This window comes from Etheostoma cragini, chromosome 5, assembly GCF_013103735.1.
Source record: "Etheostoma cragini isolate CJK2018 chromosome 5, CSU_Ecrag_1.0, whole genome shotgun sequence".
NCBI lineage: Eukaryota > Metazoa > Chordata > Actinopteri > Perciformes > Percidae > Etheostoma > Etheostoma cragini.
Window position 1 is genome coordinate 22,752,617 of NC_048411.1, and position 18,270 is coordinate 22,770,886.

Consider the following 18,270-nt stretch of genomic DNA (forward strand, 5'->3'; position numbering starts at 1 on the left):
ACCATGTGAACAGATTATTGGTTACACACTGAGGCATAATGTGGAGTGAAGAGCTTTGGCGGACATGGTTAAAGATACAGCTTTTGATAAGGCGCAGTATTTTTCACATGAAGGCATACTTGTCAAAAATAAGGTTCACAGACCATGTCTGTATTACATGCTAAAATATGACTAAAGACTTTGATGGTGTATTGTCGTATTTTTTATTGATCCAGCCCCTCTTATTCTCCTTTGGTTTTAAGAAACGGTGTTAACAGTCAAGTAGCTTGATATGAGGACAATTATCATGGTCACTGAAACAAACAAAAAATCAGTATTTTGTGAGAAAGTAAAGTTTCCTTAGTGGTTTCACTAACAAAGTCAACACTGTACAACACATTCAAGTCTTACTATAGGTCTACTTAAACTAACTAAAAACCAATAACACAATATGAATCAGTTTGAAACATGTGATTCCCATATAATTAATGAAAACAATGAATACTAAACATTTTCTTTTTCCTGTTTCAATAGTAAAATTAAGAAAGCAAGACTAGTAGTTGTGTTCAGAACCTGCACCGCAGTCAAACTGTATAAAATGACAGCAAACATGTGACAACAAGGAGTAGTACAGAAAGTACTGTACTAAAGCTATGAAATACAGATTCACAGAAAGATGTGGATGCTAATACAGAATATGTTAAAAATAGTTCTGAATACAGAGCTCAAGTCAGGAGGCAGTTAGCCTAGCTTAGCATTATGACTGAAGGCAGGTAGAAACATCTAGCCTGGAGGGGGAACAGTAAAACACAGCATGTAAGAGTTGCGGGAGTGAAAGACATTCAAGTCACATTTATAAGTTGCAAACTGATACATTCAGATTTGCGCTCACATCACATTGGTGAGCACTTTAAATAAATTTTTTTTTAGTGCGGTCATGTGATTTTAAAAGGAGTTTTTAGGTACATTTAACAGAGCCAAGCTAGCTGTTTCCCCCTGTCTCCAGTCTTTATGCTAAACTAATCACCTCCGGGCTCTAACCTCATACTTAAAGACACAGTAAATAAAAAAAAATACATTTTACAAGTTGTCATCCTGTGCTAATTGTTCAGTTATTATATGCCAAATACATAAAAATGTTTTCATATCAAAATAGTTTTGATGGCTTATCTTGAAATCGGGTTGGTTACAATAGATAAGGATGTCTTGGACTTGATGATCTGTTGTTACTTACACTGATGAACTCTGGCAGCTAATTGGTCATTCTCCTGACTATTAACCAATGGGGGACTGAACACAGGTGCCGTCACTGAAGTGCAATTAGAGACGGAATTGATATGAGTGCTAGTGCCTACTGCCGTTGAAGCAGTGGTTGCTGGGTAAAAGTGGACATCCACTGCTACTGTAGTAAGGCCCAAGGAGACATGGTGAGAAAGGAGCCGGGGAGGGTTTCCATGTGAGATGGTGAGGCTGTGGTGGATGGGTGCTACACATGCCTCAGCACTTTGCAGGGTTAACGAGGAGCGGAGGCCCTCCTCACGTGTTGATGGTGGAGAGGGGGAAGGTGAACGGGAGGGTAAGGATGATGGGGGAGGCAAGGCATCCTGGCATTGGCTAGAGTTGTCTCCTCGGTTACTGGTCCAATCCTCAGCACACTGCAGCTGGATGCTCGGATGCGACAAGCTGCAGCCCTTCTCCTCCTCCAGAGAGGGTTCAACCTGAAATAGTGTGATGATAATAATTAAAACCTCATGAACATGTGTCTGATTTGATGAAATAAAGGGCAACAAGATTGGTGGCATCTTGGTCATGGTCATCAGTGGTTTTTAATTATCACACAGACATCAGAAAACAAAAATGTTGGGAAAATGTGGCTCAACCAATTTAGCATTTCACTCGTATAACACTCAGACTAACGATGGGCAGTTGAAACAAAAACTTTTTTTTTTTCAAAAATGTATCAAGACCATTGCAGCATAACCCAAAGTGGGATCATATGTATTGCCTTTATTCTTCTTATTCGTCCTAATCTGGCACATGTGGTTGTAGATTTAGGTATTATTCTAAAAACAGTTAATGTAGCCCCGAGCCACCAGCCTAATGCAAACATAGCGAGTGGCTAAATTGCTCAGCTCACTTCTTCTCTTTTTAACAGATTTACTTTTAATTTTCAACTCCCAGTCTTCAACTGACGCTGACTCAATTGACAGTTGATGAGATTTGTCAGATTTCTTTTTTTTTGCTACCACAGTGCTACCTTGTTAGTTTAATTTGCTCATGCCCAGAGGACCAAAATTACCTGTAAATTCAGACCAAAAAATATCCCTGGACACATCTTTAACCAATCTTGTCATGTTTCTGTGTTTTCAAACCTTTGTGTCAAGAATGGGCTCAGGATAAGTCTCTATAGTGACTAAGTGATCGTCTAGAGCAGGCTGTGTGTCCTCCTGAAGATCCTCAAATGTCGGCTCCATCTGCACCGTGACCAGGCTTGGTCCTGGAGGTCGGGCTCGGGTGTCTGATGTGTTGGGGCTCTGCTCAATCACGGCCACACAGTCATCGTCTTCAAAAGCTCTACGCAAGAAACACAACACTTTGATTTCCTGCATCTTTTAAAAAGAGGCTAAACGGAAAAAAAAACTTGCAAGGCATCATCTCATGCAATTCTTTGGTCCTCTATATTAGTGTATTTACCTGTTTTCGTATGTACGTCCTGCAGCTCGATGTTCAGTGTGTCGTATGGGGACCCCTAGATTCCTCTGAACTGTCAAGGACATTAACATTTCAAAAGGACAGTTTGACATTTTGGTAAATACTGAATGCTTTTTTCGCTTTCTGTCAGAGAGAAGATTGACACCACTCGCATATCTTAAATAATAACAATATATTATATTAAATATTAGGCTACTGCAAGCAACTGGTTAGTGTAGTGTGGATTGACACAGACTGGAAACAAGGGGGCACATGAATAACAGTAAATACTAATTAAAAATTCTTTACTTTTAATTGGTGAGCATTGGTGGGGCTAGTAGGTACATTTAGGACAGAGCCAGGCTAGATGTTTCCTCCTGTTTCTAGTCTTTGTGCTAAACTGAGCTAATTGGCTGTAGCCTTATATTTAAAGAAACACTCCACCAATTTAGCAATGCATCTAGTATAACATTGTTGGACTCACTATGGACAGTTAAAAAATAAAATAAAAATTGATGCGACAGAAGCCTGGCACCTACAAGGAACAAACAGCCAACAGTTCTGGATTAATATGCTAGTGAACAGCTAATCCCTCAAGAGTTTTCAACACACGGCCAGATTTTTGAACGTGTAGACTTTTTGTATTTATTTGGTGCAACAAAATACTTTATACAACTTTTCTTTGAAATATGCAGTAGTATTACTCAAAAACTGTAAACACACTTTTATTTCTAAAACCTGTGAGGTTCCACTTTACAAACAGACAGAGTGGTATCAATTGTCATTTCTAACTCTCAGCCCTAATGCAAATAAGCATATTACATTACATATGACATCAAATGTCAAAACAATGCCTGAAGAATAAGAATTTTCTGAAATTTACCATGCTCAGAATGTGAAATAGTTGTGCTGACAATTGATGCGGCTGAGGATCTCTGACCTGCTCGGCTTGTTGTTGCAAGTTCGTTCTTCTGGACCACTGAATAGAAGGTTACAGTGATGAAGATGAAGGCCAGAGATACGCCCACTCCCACCACGATGGGAATGTCATGTTTCTCCAGCACAGGCAACCATGATGGAGACTGCTGCGTTACTCTAAAGTGTAGAAGACAAAACTAAAGTCAAATCAGTTTTGTTCTTTTTTTTGTTGACATTGTACAAACTCCATCTTCACAATATCTATCATGCCACCATATTTTATTTTGACCTACCTGGGATCATTGCTGGTCATAGGGGATTGGGAGGTGTTCCTCTTCAGCCCTTCTGTAAGCTCTGTGTCATTTGATGATTTATTTGACTGAACTGGGTCACCTTGCTGGCTAGTATTTAGCTGTATCTGATCAGACACATTGACCTGATGGACAACAAGAATCTCAGGGTTTAGCGTTGAATGATCGGATGTCTGATGAATGGTTGAGATTGAAGGCTGGATTTGAAGAGGGTCTTTGTGTTGGACCGGAAATGTTTCTGTCTGTGGTAGGGGAGGTTGTGAGTGGAGCAGTGGATGTTGTGTTGGAGTTGAAGATTTGGTTAAAGTTGGTTTTGCAGGGAAAGGTTGACTGTAAGTTTGGGATTGTTGAGGCTTCGTGAATGGAGAAGGTGGAGGATGTGTGAAAGGTAAATCATGTGTGATTTTTGTTTGCTCATGATGGAACTTTGGAAAAAGACTTTGAGTAAATGATTGTGGAGGATCAGTTTTAGTTATTTCCGAGATGGTTGGTGAAAGCTGCAGATGAGTTTTCTGGTGGAGACGTTGAACTTGATGCTCGAGTTTGGTTTGAGAAATCTGGGATGTGGTTGGCTCATAGTAGGATTGGTAAAATTGACTTTTTGTAACCAGTTGATCAATTGGAGTTTGGTGTGATTCAGCTTGTGATGCTGAAGACTGGGTAATTGAATACAAATCCAACTTGAGAAAGCCAATAGGTCCAACCACTGAAGGCTTGGACGTCTCAGTGAAGGGTTCTTTAAATTGACTGGCTAAAGACACTGCACGGACGTTAGAAACCTGAGTATGAGACTCTATCAACAATTCATCACTGACTTGATTTGAAGACTGCAATTTTGTACGTGATGATGTTAATGTCAAATGGGATTGACTTTCAATGAGTAGATATTGAAGGGTTGAACTCAAACCTTTGCTGGTAACAACTGATGTCTGTTTGTGTGTTATTGGTGTTTCACTATCTGAAATCACAAGAGGATCACTAGTCAGTGGTAGTTGGGTGTGGAGATCTACTGACTGGAAGTTTGGGAGAGGAGGAGGTGGTAACATAGGAGGCTGCATCTGTGTGACTAATGGCTTAGTTGGATTGGTTGTTGGCTGATTCAGGGGATGGTGTAAAAGATAGCCAAGTGATTGTTGTGGCATCTTTATCTCAGCCACTGCTCCTCTTGGAAATGTAGACGATGTGGTAGCACTGTTAGTTGTTTCATCACAGTGTGATAAGGAGCCTGGAAATAGTTGGAAAATTAGTTATTTACAGGAAAATGTTTTTTTATTGCTGTAACATTAAACTCACCAAAGCAACGGCTTAATCCTGGAGCACAGCCACATTGCTAAATCCATACATAAAATGTACATCACTTTGTCTGCTCTACAACTGTCTAATAGGCAATGTTAGCCCTCCGACACAATCTGGACTGTGGTCATAACTTATACATCTTACATCTTATATCTTATTTCCATGTTTACATTGTTCTTATTCAATCAGTCAGTTCATATGTCACAATTGTTAATATTTAATAGTCATAGTTAGTATTCAATTATGATCCACTGCACTGTTCAGTACCTTCACTGATCACCACTGCATACAGTCTACCATCTAGCTTGCCTTATCATGGTCACTGCATTTCTGTGAGTGATATTTTATTTTTATCCTTATGTATGTGCGACATATGTGTGTATATGTGTTTGTTGTGTTATGGTTGTCTTGCTACTGGATGCATACAATTTCCTTTAGGATTGATAAAGTATATATCCATCTATCTATCTATCTATCTATCTATCTATCTATCTATCTATCTATCTATCTATCTATCTATCTATCTATCTATCTATCTATCTATCTATCTAAATGTACAAAAAACTAAATAGAGAGTTATTAGGTTGTAAACAAGCCAACAGTGTTGCCCAATAAGCTTTCGTGTGAGTACATTTGAAATATTGCTTTCAAACCCTTGTCTTACACAGGCAGTAGCAGTTTTAGCGTCTTTGCTTGCTAATGGTAGTGCTTGCTCGGCTACCCCACAGATGCCCTTTGCTTGATCCTCGTCAAGCAGGTTGTGGCAGCAGACCGAGACAGTTTGAGTTGCAATTTCACCGTTGACTTTTCTTCATGAGCTTTGTTTTCAGCCTGTATGATTGTCTCACTTTTCGCTGTTGTTGCCAAGTTGAACCTATTTTAAGTTATGTTTTTACACAATCTTGGCAATTACTCTGATGAGTACAAAGTTATCATAACCTATAGATGGTTTTTTAAAGTACATACATGTGGCCTCCTTATGCCGCGCCTGGACATGTGGATGATGTGTTGTCTCAAGGTGTTGCTCAGCCATAGAATCACTGGATTGGGACACCGGCAGATCTTTGCTAGTGTCAGTGTTCTAGAAAATAAGAAAAATACTCTAAATTTCAGGACAGGTGTAAAATTTGATGCTATCGGAAATTAACTGAGCTATGAAACAAGTAATACGCATGTGAGAAGCCACAAACATCAGATCAATGATGTTAACCATTGACAATGGAAAGTCACCACATGTAAAGCGTTTACAATCTAGAATAATGTACAGCTTCTGGACAGAAAGAGCACAAGAAAACCCAACATGGAGTTTGCACATCACGGATTTGGAAGCCAAAACAGTGTCACATAAGCCACTTCAGAGATTTTTTACAACGTCATTACTCACAGCAGACATAACCAGTCTTGTCTGCTTGCCTCTAACAGCTGGACGATGTTCAGCTTAGGATAGAGGACAGCATGAAAGACAATTAGCAAGAAAAAGAAACTTGTGAACACAGGGTCAAGAAAGCATCTTGTTGTATAACTTTGTATGTAATGTAAATCTACACCTCAAAGTACATGTAAAAATACCTCATGTAATGACAACACGCACAATAACACACCCACTGTAATTACACTCTGATAATAAGACATATACATATATGTGCAGGTCAATTTTTAGTAATAGGAAGTTTTTTTCACTCTGCAAATGAAGATGAAATGATAATCAGATGTCGACATACCTGTGACAGTGAGGATGCTACGTCTCTGATGTCGTCCTGCTCGGTTCTCAGCAGTACAGTAATATTCCCCTACGTCAGAATACTGCACACTGGAAATATGCAGCGCTCCATCTTCTGCACATACCATGAGATGTCAATTATTAAATCACTTCCAGTTAAAGAATTGGTAGAATAAAGTTCATGTTTGCTGCTGTAAACAACTTCTAATAAGAACCTGGTAAAAAAAAAATAAACAGCTCCAATCACACTTTGGGCTCACCATCAATGTGTCTGTGCTCAGTGGGACTGATGAGGGACTGTGTCTCTGCTCTGCCCCTGGTCCAGGTATATGTGATGGGCTGAATCCCTACAGCCCTGCAGGGCAGGACCGCTGAAGCCCCGATCCTGCAGCTCACTTGACCTACAATGGTCACTATGATGGGACTCACTGAGAGGAAGAAAGAGAAAAGTGACTCATATTTTGCATTGTATGAAAGAAAGGCATCCTCATTTCCCCTTTATGTGCCGGAAGATGAAGAAAATGAAATTGTCATAAATGTAACACAATTACGCCATTATTATATCAATTTAAGCAATGTAATACATTTCTATGACATGTGGCAAGCATTTTGTACAAGGAAATACAATTGTGTGCCACTTAACCATTGTCACGTCTGTTAGGTCCAATGTTGTATAAAATGGAGAATTGCAATGTGTTTGACAACAGAAGTTCAAAATAAGCCAACAATACTACTTTATATTTGTATTTCAAAACCTGTGTAATGCACAATACCACTTCAGGTTTCTTGGCCAACAAGTCATTTATGGTCTTTTTCGTATTATTACTGTTATTTTGCTGTCTTTATGCTGTCTTTTTTATCTTTTTTTTTTCTTCTTCTAAGTATAAGTAGATTGAAAATTGACGATTGATATCATCTTTCTGCCGCCAACATCCTATCATGTTTGAGTCCATGTGTTCTGCGTTTCAATTGAAGTCAATAAAGCTATGTGTTAAAGTTTGTAGTTAGTACAGACTTTGTTGAGTAACCACGAGCGTTATGCAGTGAATTGTTCCTTAAACAGTGACTGTTCCTCACACTCAAAGTGTTCACCACAAGAACTGCAATGGGGCCTCAATAACTTGAATCTAACTTCAGGTGTTCATGCCACAAAAGTCAGTTCTTCAGACTTCACCCAGACCTTAATTATTGATTTGAGACATAGTTAGTACCTTATATTTCACTTAAGTTTGTGTAAAAATTACCAGCAACTCTCAGCATTGCTGTCTTATGACTGTGGCCCAGAGTGTTGGAGGCCTCGCACGCATATACTCCCTCATCATAGCTCCTGGCTGAGTGGATGTAGAGAGTGGCATTTCTCAGTCTGTATGAGAAAGATAGAAATGGTCAGATACTTCAAGGCAGTTGTCGATGTACTTCAGTTTTTTTTGCTAGTGCAGCAACAGTGGTGGTCAAGTTATGGAATTAAATACAGTTGTGAGGTACTTGTAATTTACTTATGTATATCCAAATTACATTACTTCATACTTCTATAAATTATTATTATTAAAAAGCTGTGGTTAATTAGATTTTACCTCACACCCTCACAGGTGTTTTCAGTTATGTTGCTTATTAGACCCATGTCCTTATAATAATGATAACTTCTTCACCTTTTTTAGTTTTTTTTAAAATCTTGTATCACATGTGTGCGTAAGATAAAAAATGATCCAACATCTAACACTCTGAAATGGGCTCTTTTGTACAGAAAGTACCTTGACTTTTAATACTTTTAGGTGTATTTTAGTGGTAATACTTGTGTGTTTTAACTCAAGTAAAATTTCGGATTACCTTTACTTAGTTAAAGGATCTCAGCCCTTCCAACGTCACAACACATTAACATACCCCAAAATGATCTTGCCTCCAGTCTGCTTGGAGTGGCCTCTCTTCACCCAGCTGATGGAGGGAAGAGGGTGACCAGATACCTGACACTCCAGCACCACCCGAGCACCCACATGCACCGTCAACATTTGGGGCCACAGTTTTACTGATGGAGGGGCTGCCAGGAAGAGAAAAAAAGACTCTTATGCATACACACATATGAAGCAACTGTTTGGGTGTCCAGTGGCACATTATGGTGGGTCTATTGTAATGCAATACCCAGCACAGTCAGGGTTGCTCTTCTAGAGGTGAGAAATCTTTGAAGGTGGATGTTGGAGGCCCTGCAGAAGTAACTCCCACTGTCATACTCCTCGACACTGAAGAGATAAGAATCAAGAAACATGCTTGTAAAAACCTCAAAAGCCTGAAATGTGATGATCAAAGGAGTTTAGTTCATTAAAGTTAACAACATTATATATTGTCATGCACTCAACTACACCAATGAACAAACTTTTTTAACTCTTTTTATGAACAAAAAGTTTTTAAAACATGTTTCTTTAAACACACGCACACACACAAACACACACACACACACACACACACACACACACACACACCTGTGGAAGAAGAGGTCTCCATTGGGCAGCACAGTCTCATGAACTGACTGAGTGAGAAGTTGGTTGTTTTTAAACCAGGACACCTGTGCTGCTGGTCTGCTGTATGGAGGCCGGCAGGTGACTGTAACATTTTCTCCTCTCATCACTGTCAGGTTTACAGGCTGCTGGATGAAACTCCAGTCCATCTCTGGAAACACAACATGTGCGTCACTTACATGTACATGTGACGATCCTACTATGTATGTACTTTTCACCACTAAATCACAATCATCAAGGGTCATGTCCTGTCACTCACTTAAACTAACTTACTCTTAAGAAAAGGACAATTAAACTATTTAGTTAACCGCAGACATTGGCACACAGTACCGGCTAGATGAAGGAAGGCTGGCTGTGACTTGATTGACTCTTTCTGGTTGAATGCTTCACAGTGATACGAGCCCTCATCCTCCTTGGTCACATTCCTGGAGAACACAGCGAGAGATGAAGCTTTAAATTCTGTCTGGCAGCAGTTTAAACGTTCCAGACAGCATAGATCACAACTTGTTACAAACGTTATATATAAAACATGTTCCTGTTCAAACCAGATGCAATATATGCGTCTTTTTTACAGTGTTAGTTTATGGTTCATCAATTCAATTTGACATAAAGGATAAATATTCCTCTTGTCCTGTTCAGTGTTGGACCTGAATGTGAGCAGCTGTCCATTGTTCTGGAGGCTGAACGAGGCCGAGCAGTTGGACAGGAGGCAGCCGTCTTTGAACCAGTGCACCATGGGAACAGGGAAACCATGTACAGCACAGTGCATGGAGACCTCTGTTCCTATAGCAACAGTGATGTTGTTAGGGCCTTGGATAATCTGCAGCCTTCTAGGGACCCCTGCAAGGAAGATTGTCAGTGCTTTAAGATGTTAACTCCACTGCAGAAAAAAAAAAGTCCTTTAATGTAGCACTGGATTTTGAAAAAAGGAGAAGAAACTTAATTGGAAATTAATCATTTTCCTTACTTCCGACTAGTTTTCAGAGATATTTTCAATTAAAGGTGCATTTTTTGTGATAGTAGTGAACTGCCATAGTGCAGTAACTGCTTTGACAATAGAGGAATTTAACACATTTTTCAGTGACATTGGTGTTTATTTTTGATGAAACCGAAATCAAGGGTTTTGATTGATTTGAATTGACAAATGTAAGAATAACAACAAAACTCACCCTGCACAGTCAGTTTAGCTGGGTTGCTCTTCTTGTAGATGTTCAGTGAAGGATTGTGTGTGACACAAATGTATATCCCATCATCCTCTAATGTTACGTTGAAAAGATGCAGAGTGCCTGAGATCTTCTTCTGGTTACCCCCTCCATACTCACCCTGACCATGTAAACAACACAGTTTGAAGCATGCAGTAACAATACACTTGGCCTGGATACAACGTGGAAAGTGGTATTTGGAGCCCTACTGATAAGCTGTTTAAATAAACTGTTCAAATCCATTAATTTGATCAGTTCACAGCTGCACCAGTGCTCACCTGAATGTGTCTCCCTCTTGTGACCAGTGTCCCATCTTTGAGCCAGCTGATGCTCGCTGGAGGTGAACTTTCCCCTGACACACACTGGAAGAAAACTCCCTCTCCTTCTCTGACTGTCTGGTCCTGGGGGCTGAAGAAAACATCCTCCAAACCTGGAACACACAGCATAAAAGGAAATGGATGATGAATCACTCTGTTGGCACTCGGCATGATGTTTAGGGACAGCAAATATTTAGTGGTCGGACTATCATAATAAAAAAGGAACTTAGACTCACCCATTTGTGAAGAGACTGCCAAGCACGACAGGATGAGTATGCAGAGGTGGGAGGTCATCTGTGGGAGCCTCCAGATAGAGACACAGACATACATCCTACTGTATAGCTCCCAGAGTGCCAGGAAGAAACCACCATACACCACCACCCATGGTGTCAGCTGGGAAAATGTGCACACATTAAAGACAAGCCAGAGTTTGAATTCAAAATGTGATCAATTTCAACCCTGGACTTGCTTTTTGACAGCTCTGTAGTGTCTAGTCCTGATGAGGCAAATGACACACTAAAACTTAACCCCAAAGCACCGACACTACATAATAAATGTCTACAACAACATCACATGGCTACAATACAAGTAATGAAGCATTTAATGCATATGGTTCCATATCAGACACAGAGGTACACAGAGGTACAAATGCAAAGAAGAACTGTTGCATTATGTTGAAAGGGACATGTTGCATTGTTTTGATGGGTTAGTGTTTTTCATCAGCTCTGCACTGTAGCCACACACCCTGGTGAGCCCAATATAAATACTTCTATCAGGAAGCAGTCAAAGAGATTTTGGTCAGAATGTTTTTTCACTTACTAAATATTACTGGATTCAAAATAGAGTCAATGTAGGTCACTGTAGCACTGTTGCATTTTTGTGTTCATATTTCTGATACTTTATTAACACGGTTATTTTGATCCAGTGTTACACACACAAGTTTTACATTGAAACTGTCACAAATTATTTTAGTTGTACAAAACGATGTGAGATAACAACAATCAGTTAAAGGTAGTGACTACACGAGCAGATTATAGTTTAACAGTATAACAGTTTTCAATCATACTGGATGTATTTACCCAAATTTTACGCTCTAAGCACACGGCGTGAAGCGCATGACGCGGGTGCGTTTCGGGCGTCTAACTAAATTAGATGCTCAGCTACAAATTATAAAAGTAACTAGTTACTTCAGAAAGTAACTAATGTGTTACTTTCAAGTAAATTTTTAAATCCTCAAATGTGACCCCAACTCCACTCCTCTTTAACAGAACTTAAAATACATGTGCATGTTCAATTATTTATGGTAAATTGGAATATTATAACACAATGGACACTGGACTATGGACACAAACCGTACACAAATCTAAACTCTTTTAATTTTGCTGTGGGACAAAGTGAGACTAGTCTCCAATCAAATGCCTTGTATGTACATATTATAACACAGATGTTTGACATTTATTGTCCCTGTGTGTGTTTGTTTGTGTGTGTGTGTGTGTGTGTGTGTGTGTGTGTGTGTGTGTGTGTATGTGTGTGTTTGTGTGATAAAGCGAGGGAGAAGTGAGAAAGTGACAACATTAGCTTCAGAACTGATAGTGACTCCACAGTCATACTGAGAGAAACAAAGGGTCTCCCCTGTGTTTTCTGACCACGGTGGGAAACCCCTCTCCTTGATTTCATAACGCCATACGTCTCTTCTTGACTGACTCGCTTGTGTTGTTCGTTGTGTCCAACTATGCTTGCTTTTCAACACCCACCCAACTTTACCTCTGATTGGCTTACCATGAAATGTTGCTCAACCTCAGCCAATTGTCAGCATGATGCGCTTGTCTTGTGCACGGCCCGCCGACCAAGGAAGAAAAAAAGTCTTTGCCTCTCGGCTCAGAGATCAAGTGATTATCTAATGAAAAAAAACAACTTCAAATATCATTTTTTTTGGCAGTAAAGGCAGTAAAGTCTGCAACATGATGGGAAAATATGTGGAAATGATAGATATTCTTCACTGCTATGATACGACTTGATCCCTCTTTTGTTCTCAGAAACACTTACTGCATTACCACATCTTATGCAACAACCCCACTGAAGCTGCCGTATGCATCAATTTGACCATTTTCTAGCAAACGTAGGCTATTGATCAGATGATCTCTCTCTCTCTCTCTCTCTCTCTCTCTCTCTCTCTCTCTCTCTTGTTCGCTATCTCTCTCTCTTGCTCTTAATGCCCTCATCCCCTCCCTTTTCCCTTTGCTTCATTCCTTTTTTGGTTGTGAGTCTGTATCACCGCAGCAAGCTCAGCTTTGTCCGCTTTAGTCTCTTGAATGGGCCCAGCCATTTTATAGAGCTCACACTGTGGCCCTCCACTCAATGAAAGTGACATGAAAAGAAGCTTTGTACTATGAAGATCAGTTATTGGTCCTCTGCAATGAAAGCTACCGTCTGATCACATAGGCTTTTATGATCCTCAATATGGCCGTGTAAGGGCTGATCCTTTATTGTTTTGAACGTGCCATAAATTTTTAGTAGGCCTATGCAATGCTGAATTTGCACTTAAATATTACAGCTATTGAAACATGCCTAATGTAGCACACATTTTAATTAAAATGCAAAAGAAAAGCAAAAGAAAAATGATAATTCTCTTATGCACAGACATTAGGCGTTGAGCACATTTTGACAAATGGCTGGAGACACTAAATAAATATTCTAAAGAACGGCAACCAAACCTCAAACTGTGGAGACCCATGTGGAAAACGTATTGATATGGCATTTATGTTTTCTACATGTTTTTACTTTTATATTTTGAATTTCTGGTGTTTCCACTCCAGCATTGAAAATGCATACAAAAACAAGTGGAAACTCACTCACTGTGTAGAAATCTGTTGTCATAGCCTACTATAATAAAACTTAAACGTCTCCGCTGCAAGGTCTTAAAGGCTTAAACACAATTAGATGTTACAATTTTCTGATTTTTTTCTAACAATACGACTTGTTCTTAGACAATATCACCCATATCTAAAATAGATTAGAATTGTTTTAGATTAGTAGCAATCATACCCAAAACAGCATATTGAAGTTTATAGTCATGAATATCACCAGATTGTAGAGTTGTCACATGGCCCTCTGTGCATTTTATTTTTTAGAGGACAAAATAAAATACAGGTTTGAAAAAAGGTGTAAAATAGTGGAAATAGCGAAACCAAACTCCCTCCAGTGATGACATGCTTGAAAGCTTTCTAGCTTGCGGCTGGTTATACTCACATAATGTTAAGAGCCTGTGGGTGTATTTGTTTGACTCACAGCAGGTCATTTACACTGTTTAGCATGTCATTACAATGTTTAAACCACATACTGATTCATACGCTCTTTCTTTAAATACATTGTCAAAAGCATTTTACAAAGTATTTAATTGCCAAAGGCACAATATTGCCACAGGCATTACATTCGTTATTTTCTATTTACATAATTGCATAAATAATGAGTGGAGATGCTGAATTTGTATCATCCCTGAATGCAATCCAGCCTATTGCATTGTACACTGGGACAAAATGTAATGCTTATCACATTGTTTTATTGCACTACAAAAGTTTTTGTAGTTGTCAAAAAATGTAGAAATATTAAAATTAAAATTAAATGTCACTGTTGGGTCAGTCTCTGGCAGGTACTTATAAGGAAGTTGTTGCCTGTGAACGCAACTAAGATGGGCTACAGCGCCAGTGAATGAGCTGAATGTCTCATTTTAGATAAAGTGGTCAGTCATCTGGAGATATAATTTCTTTTTGATCGTCCATAACCTGAACCTCATCACCGGCATAAGTGTTCAACTGAAAAGCTGAAACTATTTTTAATTCTTTAAAAGCAGATCTCCATTAATTATTTCCCCCTTAACATGGAGGTCAAGTGACATAAAAACAATTCAATGAAGGTTTTGTTTGATTTTTTGTCTTGTTTTCACAATTTTCATTTAAATGTGGCACTGTTGCATTTGTTCTCCAAGTTATTGTGTCATTCATTCGGTTTGTATTTGTTAGTAGTAAATATTGGAAATAGTCGTTACTCTTTATTAACACTGCCTGTTATTACCTGTAAACCTCATCTGGTAATTAATTTTCTTTGTTTAGTTTTACTGTTTAAAGGGTACTCAGACAAACATTTGCTAACTACTATACTAAACTTCTATTGGTTTGAAGGGTCTTTGGTCCATCCATACTACTACACTTTAAGCACAGCACCACAAATGAATTAAGTACGATATGCTGCTTTCATGCATTCAATAGACAAGCAAGGGAAATATAAATGTATTGCTGGTTTCTAATAAGTGCATTCGGTGCAACTAAATAAGAGCTGTTTTTAGATGCTTTGCATGTGCTGAATAAATACAGCCCACTACACAGAATGATCAATGGACTACTCCTAAACTAAACACTGTATGCCATTTCCCAAGATGTTAATGTTGCAATACTTTGTTACCCACTCCAAAGAAAGACTAATGATACTTACGCTTATGTGTCCAAAGATTGTTTCTGTGTTGCTTTGCAATCAGCCCATTCGTCCTCTGTCAGTTTCTGTCTGCAGTCTGTGGACAACCTTTTTACTCCTGTTGCATTTGCAAAGCTTCCAGCTGGGAGAGAGCACAACAAGCAACAGCCGCACGCATGTGCTGGACAATCTACACCTCCCCTTCACTCACTCACTCACTCACACAAACACACACACACACACACACACACACACACACAAACACACACAAACACACATCATACACATCACCAAACCATGAAAAATAACCCTACAAAGGTACACAAAAGCATAAGCTACACCCGAGAAGATGTGATTTTATGTGAATGCACTGGTTGTAACTGTTTCCTCTTAAATCTAGGTTAAGGGAGGAAAATGATGGCTGCTGCATCAACACTCAATAAATCCACGGAGAGCATTTCAGGATAAGAGTTAAGAAAGGTGGCCCTTTATGAATGTGAATATGTCACTGTAAATTATGTCTATCCTAATAGGTCACTCAACTCACATCAAAATCATTTTCTTAAAGTACTCTTAAATCAAGCAGTTGTTGCTGCAGCTGTCCACTTGCTTGTTCTTTCTCGGTAGGCTATCACACAGCCTTTATCAGCAGATGGAGTCTACATATTAATGTATTAATTAAATGTATTAACACACAAAAGCAAAAAAGCACCATCTTGAAGTTCACATTTGTTGTTCTGAGTGAAATGTCTCAACAACTATTGGATGGAATTCTTTGAAATTTGGTATAGGAATTGATGTACACTCTTTAGGATGACATGTAAAATGGTTGTTCTTTGACTTTACCACCATCATTAGGACAAAATCGAAATACACAATACTTTTTAAAATACCTGCAAAAGGATTCTTCCCATCAGCCTCTGCGGCACGTTTTGTAATTAGCAAATATAAGCAATCAGCTAACATGCTAACATGCTAAACTAAGATAAACTAAACTAAGAGTGAAAATGGTAAACATTACACCTGCAAAACATCACCGTGATAGTTTTATCATTGTTAGCATGTTAGCATGCTGATGTTAGCTTTTAGCTCAAAGCAGCAATATACCTTACAGAGCTGCCAACGTGACAGTAGACTATTCTCATTTCAACCAGAAAGTGACCTCTTTTTAAGAAAAAGGGGGAGCTTCAGATTCATGCAGTGGCTTCTATTTCACTTATTTACATGCATGGTTGCAGCTAACATAGTATTGCCACATGTCTGTTGGGGCCAGATGAAGTCCTTGCAAATGTAAATTGACAATCCATTCAGCATAATCAAATGGAAATTAAAGTACAAATGCACCGATTTTTAATCTATGCAGGAAGGGTCATTTTAATTAAGCAGACAAAGACTGATTTAGCAGGCGAACATTGTTGGATTCAGGACATCAAACACATACATCCACCAAAGGAGGTGTAGTCTCAGAGTTCTTGCAAATAATCGGTGTTATATAATAAAAAGTTTTTTTTTGTGCTAGACCCATTGACTCTTGTCAATGCTGAGAAAAGGTTCAATATACAAGTAATTGTTGACATTCTGAGATAAACAGATTATTATAAAGCCTGTTATTCTTTCACACCACATAGATGTAGAATTCTGTCTTCTGACGGCTGGATATCCTTGGCCTTGTCTTGCATATGCTCTTCAGCAAATCCTCAACACTTGTGAAATGTGCACTTTTTCCTTTTTCCACATACAGCATATTTCTATTTTTATCCTTTATTTTCCTTTTTTTCTAATCCTCAAGGTCTTTTAGCACCACTTTAGGAGCATGTCACGTTGCATTCCATGTGGAAGTAAAGCCAATCTTAACAAAAAAAACAAGAATTAAAGAGAAATATTGGCAAGAATTACATACCTGACAGATTAGAAAAATAAACCTTTAGACCCGTAGAGAGAAAACATTTACAGCAGATATAATTGAAACATCTAAATGAATAAATAAAATGTGGCCAGGTTCCTGCGTTCAAATTAATAATAATAATAATAATAATAACGTTTAAAAATACTTTCCTAATGTATCATAGGGACATCTTTAGGGACGTCTGCCTTTTGGAGTCATAACAGCAGCAGAAGATTCACAGAGATGAAGGGGAAAAGGAGGAGGAAGAAGCCTGGAGTGATGAAGATGGGCTGGGCAGCTCCATGCAGCTTTGATAAACAGAGGGTCTGCTCCAATGTTTGGTGCGTCTCAGCACTAATGCCTGGAAAAATGAGACTGTTGTTTGGACAAAGAGATAACCAAGATTTGTTTCATAATGTCAAACTCTCTGCTCTTACCTTTGGACTGTTCTGTCAGCAGGTGTCTTAAATCTCTGAGAGCCTGGGTGAGCTTCTCCAGTCGATGCTGCAGGTGCACGTTCTCTTCTTTCAGTGTGTGGATGGTATCCTGGAGCTCATAGGCCGAGCTGCAGCCTGAAAGCTGAGAAATCAACCACAAAATTGTGGTGACTTGCAAGATGAGGAGCATTGCAGCAGTAATTTAATGTTATTCACTCAGCTAGTTAAATCTGCTAATGTTCACAGTCCTGTTAAATCCGCCTACAGCTCCAGAATGTTTCAAAATCAGATGGAAGTGGCAAAACTATTCAAAAGCTGGCCTATTTCTGTGTCCAAATTGATTCAATGATGTGTAGCTAAATGCTCTTGCCTGCGGACCACTCTAACGGATCAATTTTTCTGTTTTGGATCCCAGAGCCCAAATTAGTGAGACTCACATAGAGTTGTTTACGAGTTAATACATCTTTAGGGGTCCAAGCCCTGTATATATATTTTTTTAAAATCCCTTTCTATGTGTTATCCTCAAGCTTGGGTCCT

At 38.9% G+C, this 18,270-nt stretch overlaps 1 protein-coding gene across 4 annotated transcripts; it reads right to left on the minus strand.

The window, feature by feature from the left end:
- Positions 1 to 208: 208 nt before the first annotated feature.
- LOC117945315 (hemicentin-2) lies at positions 209 to 15,573 on the minus strand. Of its 4 annotated transcripts, XM_034872747.1 has the most exons (16): positions 15,433 to 15,573; positions 11,181 to 11,337; positions 10,906 to 11,057; positions 10,595 to 10,748; positions 10,073 to 10,265; positions 9,756 to 9,850; positions 9,390 to 9,576; positions 9,052 to 9,149; positions 8,797 to 8,950; positions 8,160 to 8,278; positions 7,176 to 7,343; positions 6,917 to 7,030; positions 6,162 to 6,276; positions 3,882 to 5,124; positions 3,611 to 3,765; positions 2,694 to 2,743 (listed from the first exon to the last, which is right to left on the minus strand). In XM_034872747.1, the coding sequence occupies exons 2-13, from the start codon at positions 11,272 to 11,274 to the stop codon at positions 6,269 to 6,271; spliced, it is 1,536 nt and encodes a 511-aa protein (XP_034728638.1). In that variant the 5' UTR covers positions 11,275 to 11,337; positions 15,433 to 15,573; the 3' UTR covers positions 2,694 to 2,743; positions 3,611 to 3,765; positions 3,882 to 5,124; positions 6,162 to 6,268. The 4 variants fall into 4 exon arrangements, with proteins under 4 accessions (XP_034728636.1, XP_034728635.1, XP_034728638.1 ...); XM_034872746.1 differs by lacking the exons at positions 2,694 to 2,743; positions 3,611 to 3,765; positions 3,882 to 5,124; positions 6,162 to 6,276 and adding an exon at positions 6,448 to 6,632; XM_034872745.1 differs by lacking the exons at positions 6,917 to 7,030; positions 7,176 to 7,343; positions 8,160 to 8,278; ... (7 more) ...; positions 11,181 to 11,337; positions 15,433 to 15,573 and adding exons at positions 209 to 1,697; positions 2,352 to 2,553 and having other exon boundaries at positions 2,674 to 2,743; positions 6,162 to 6,272.
- Between the last annotated feature and the right edge of the window lie 2,697 nt (positions 15,574 to 18,270).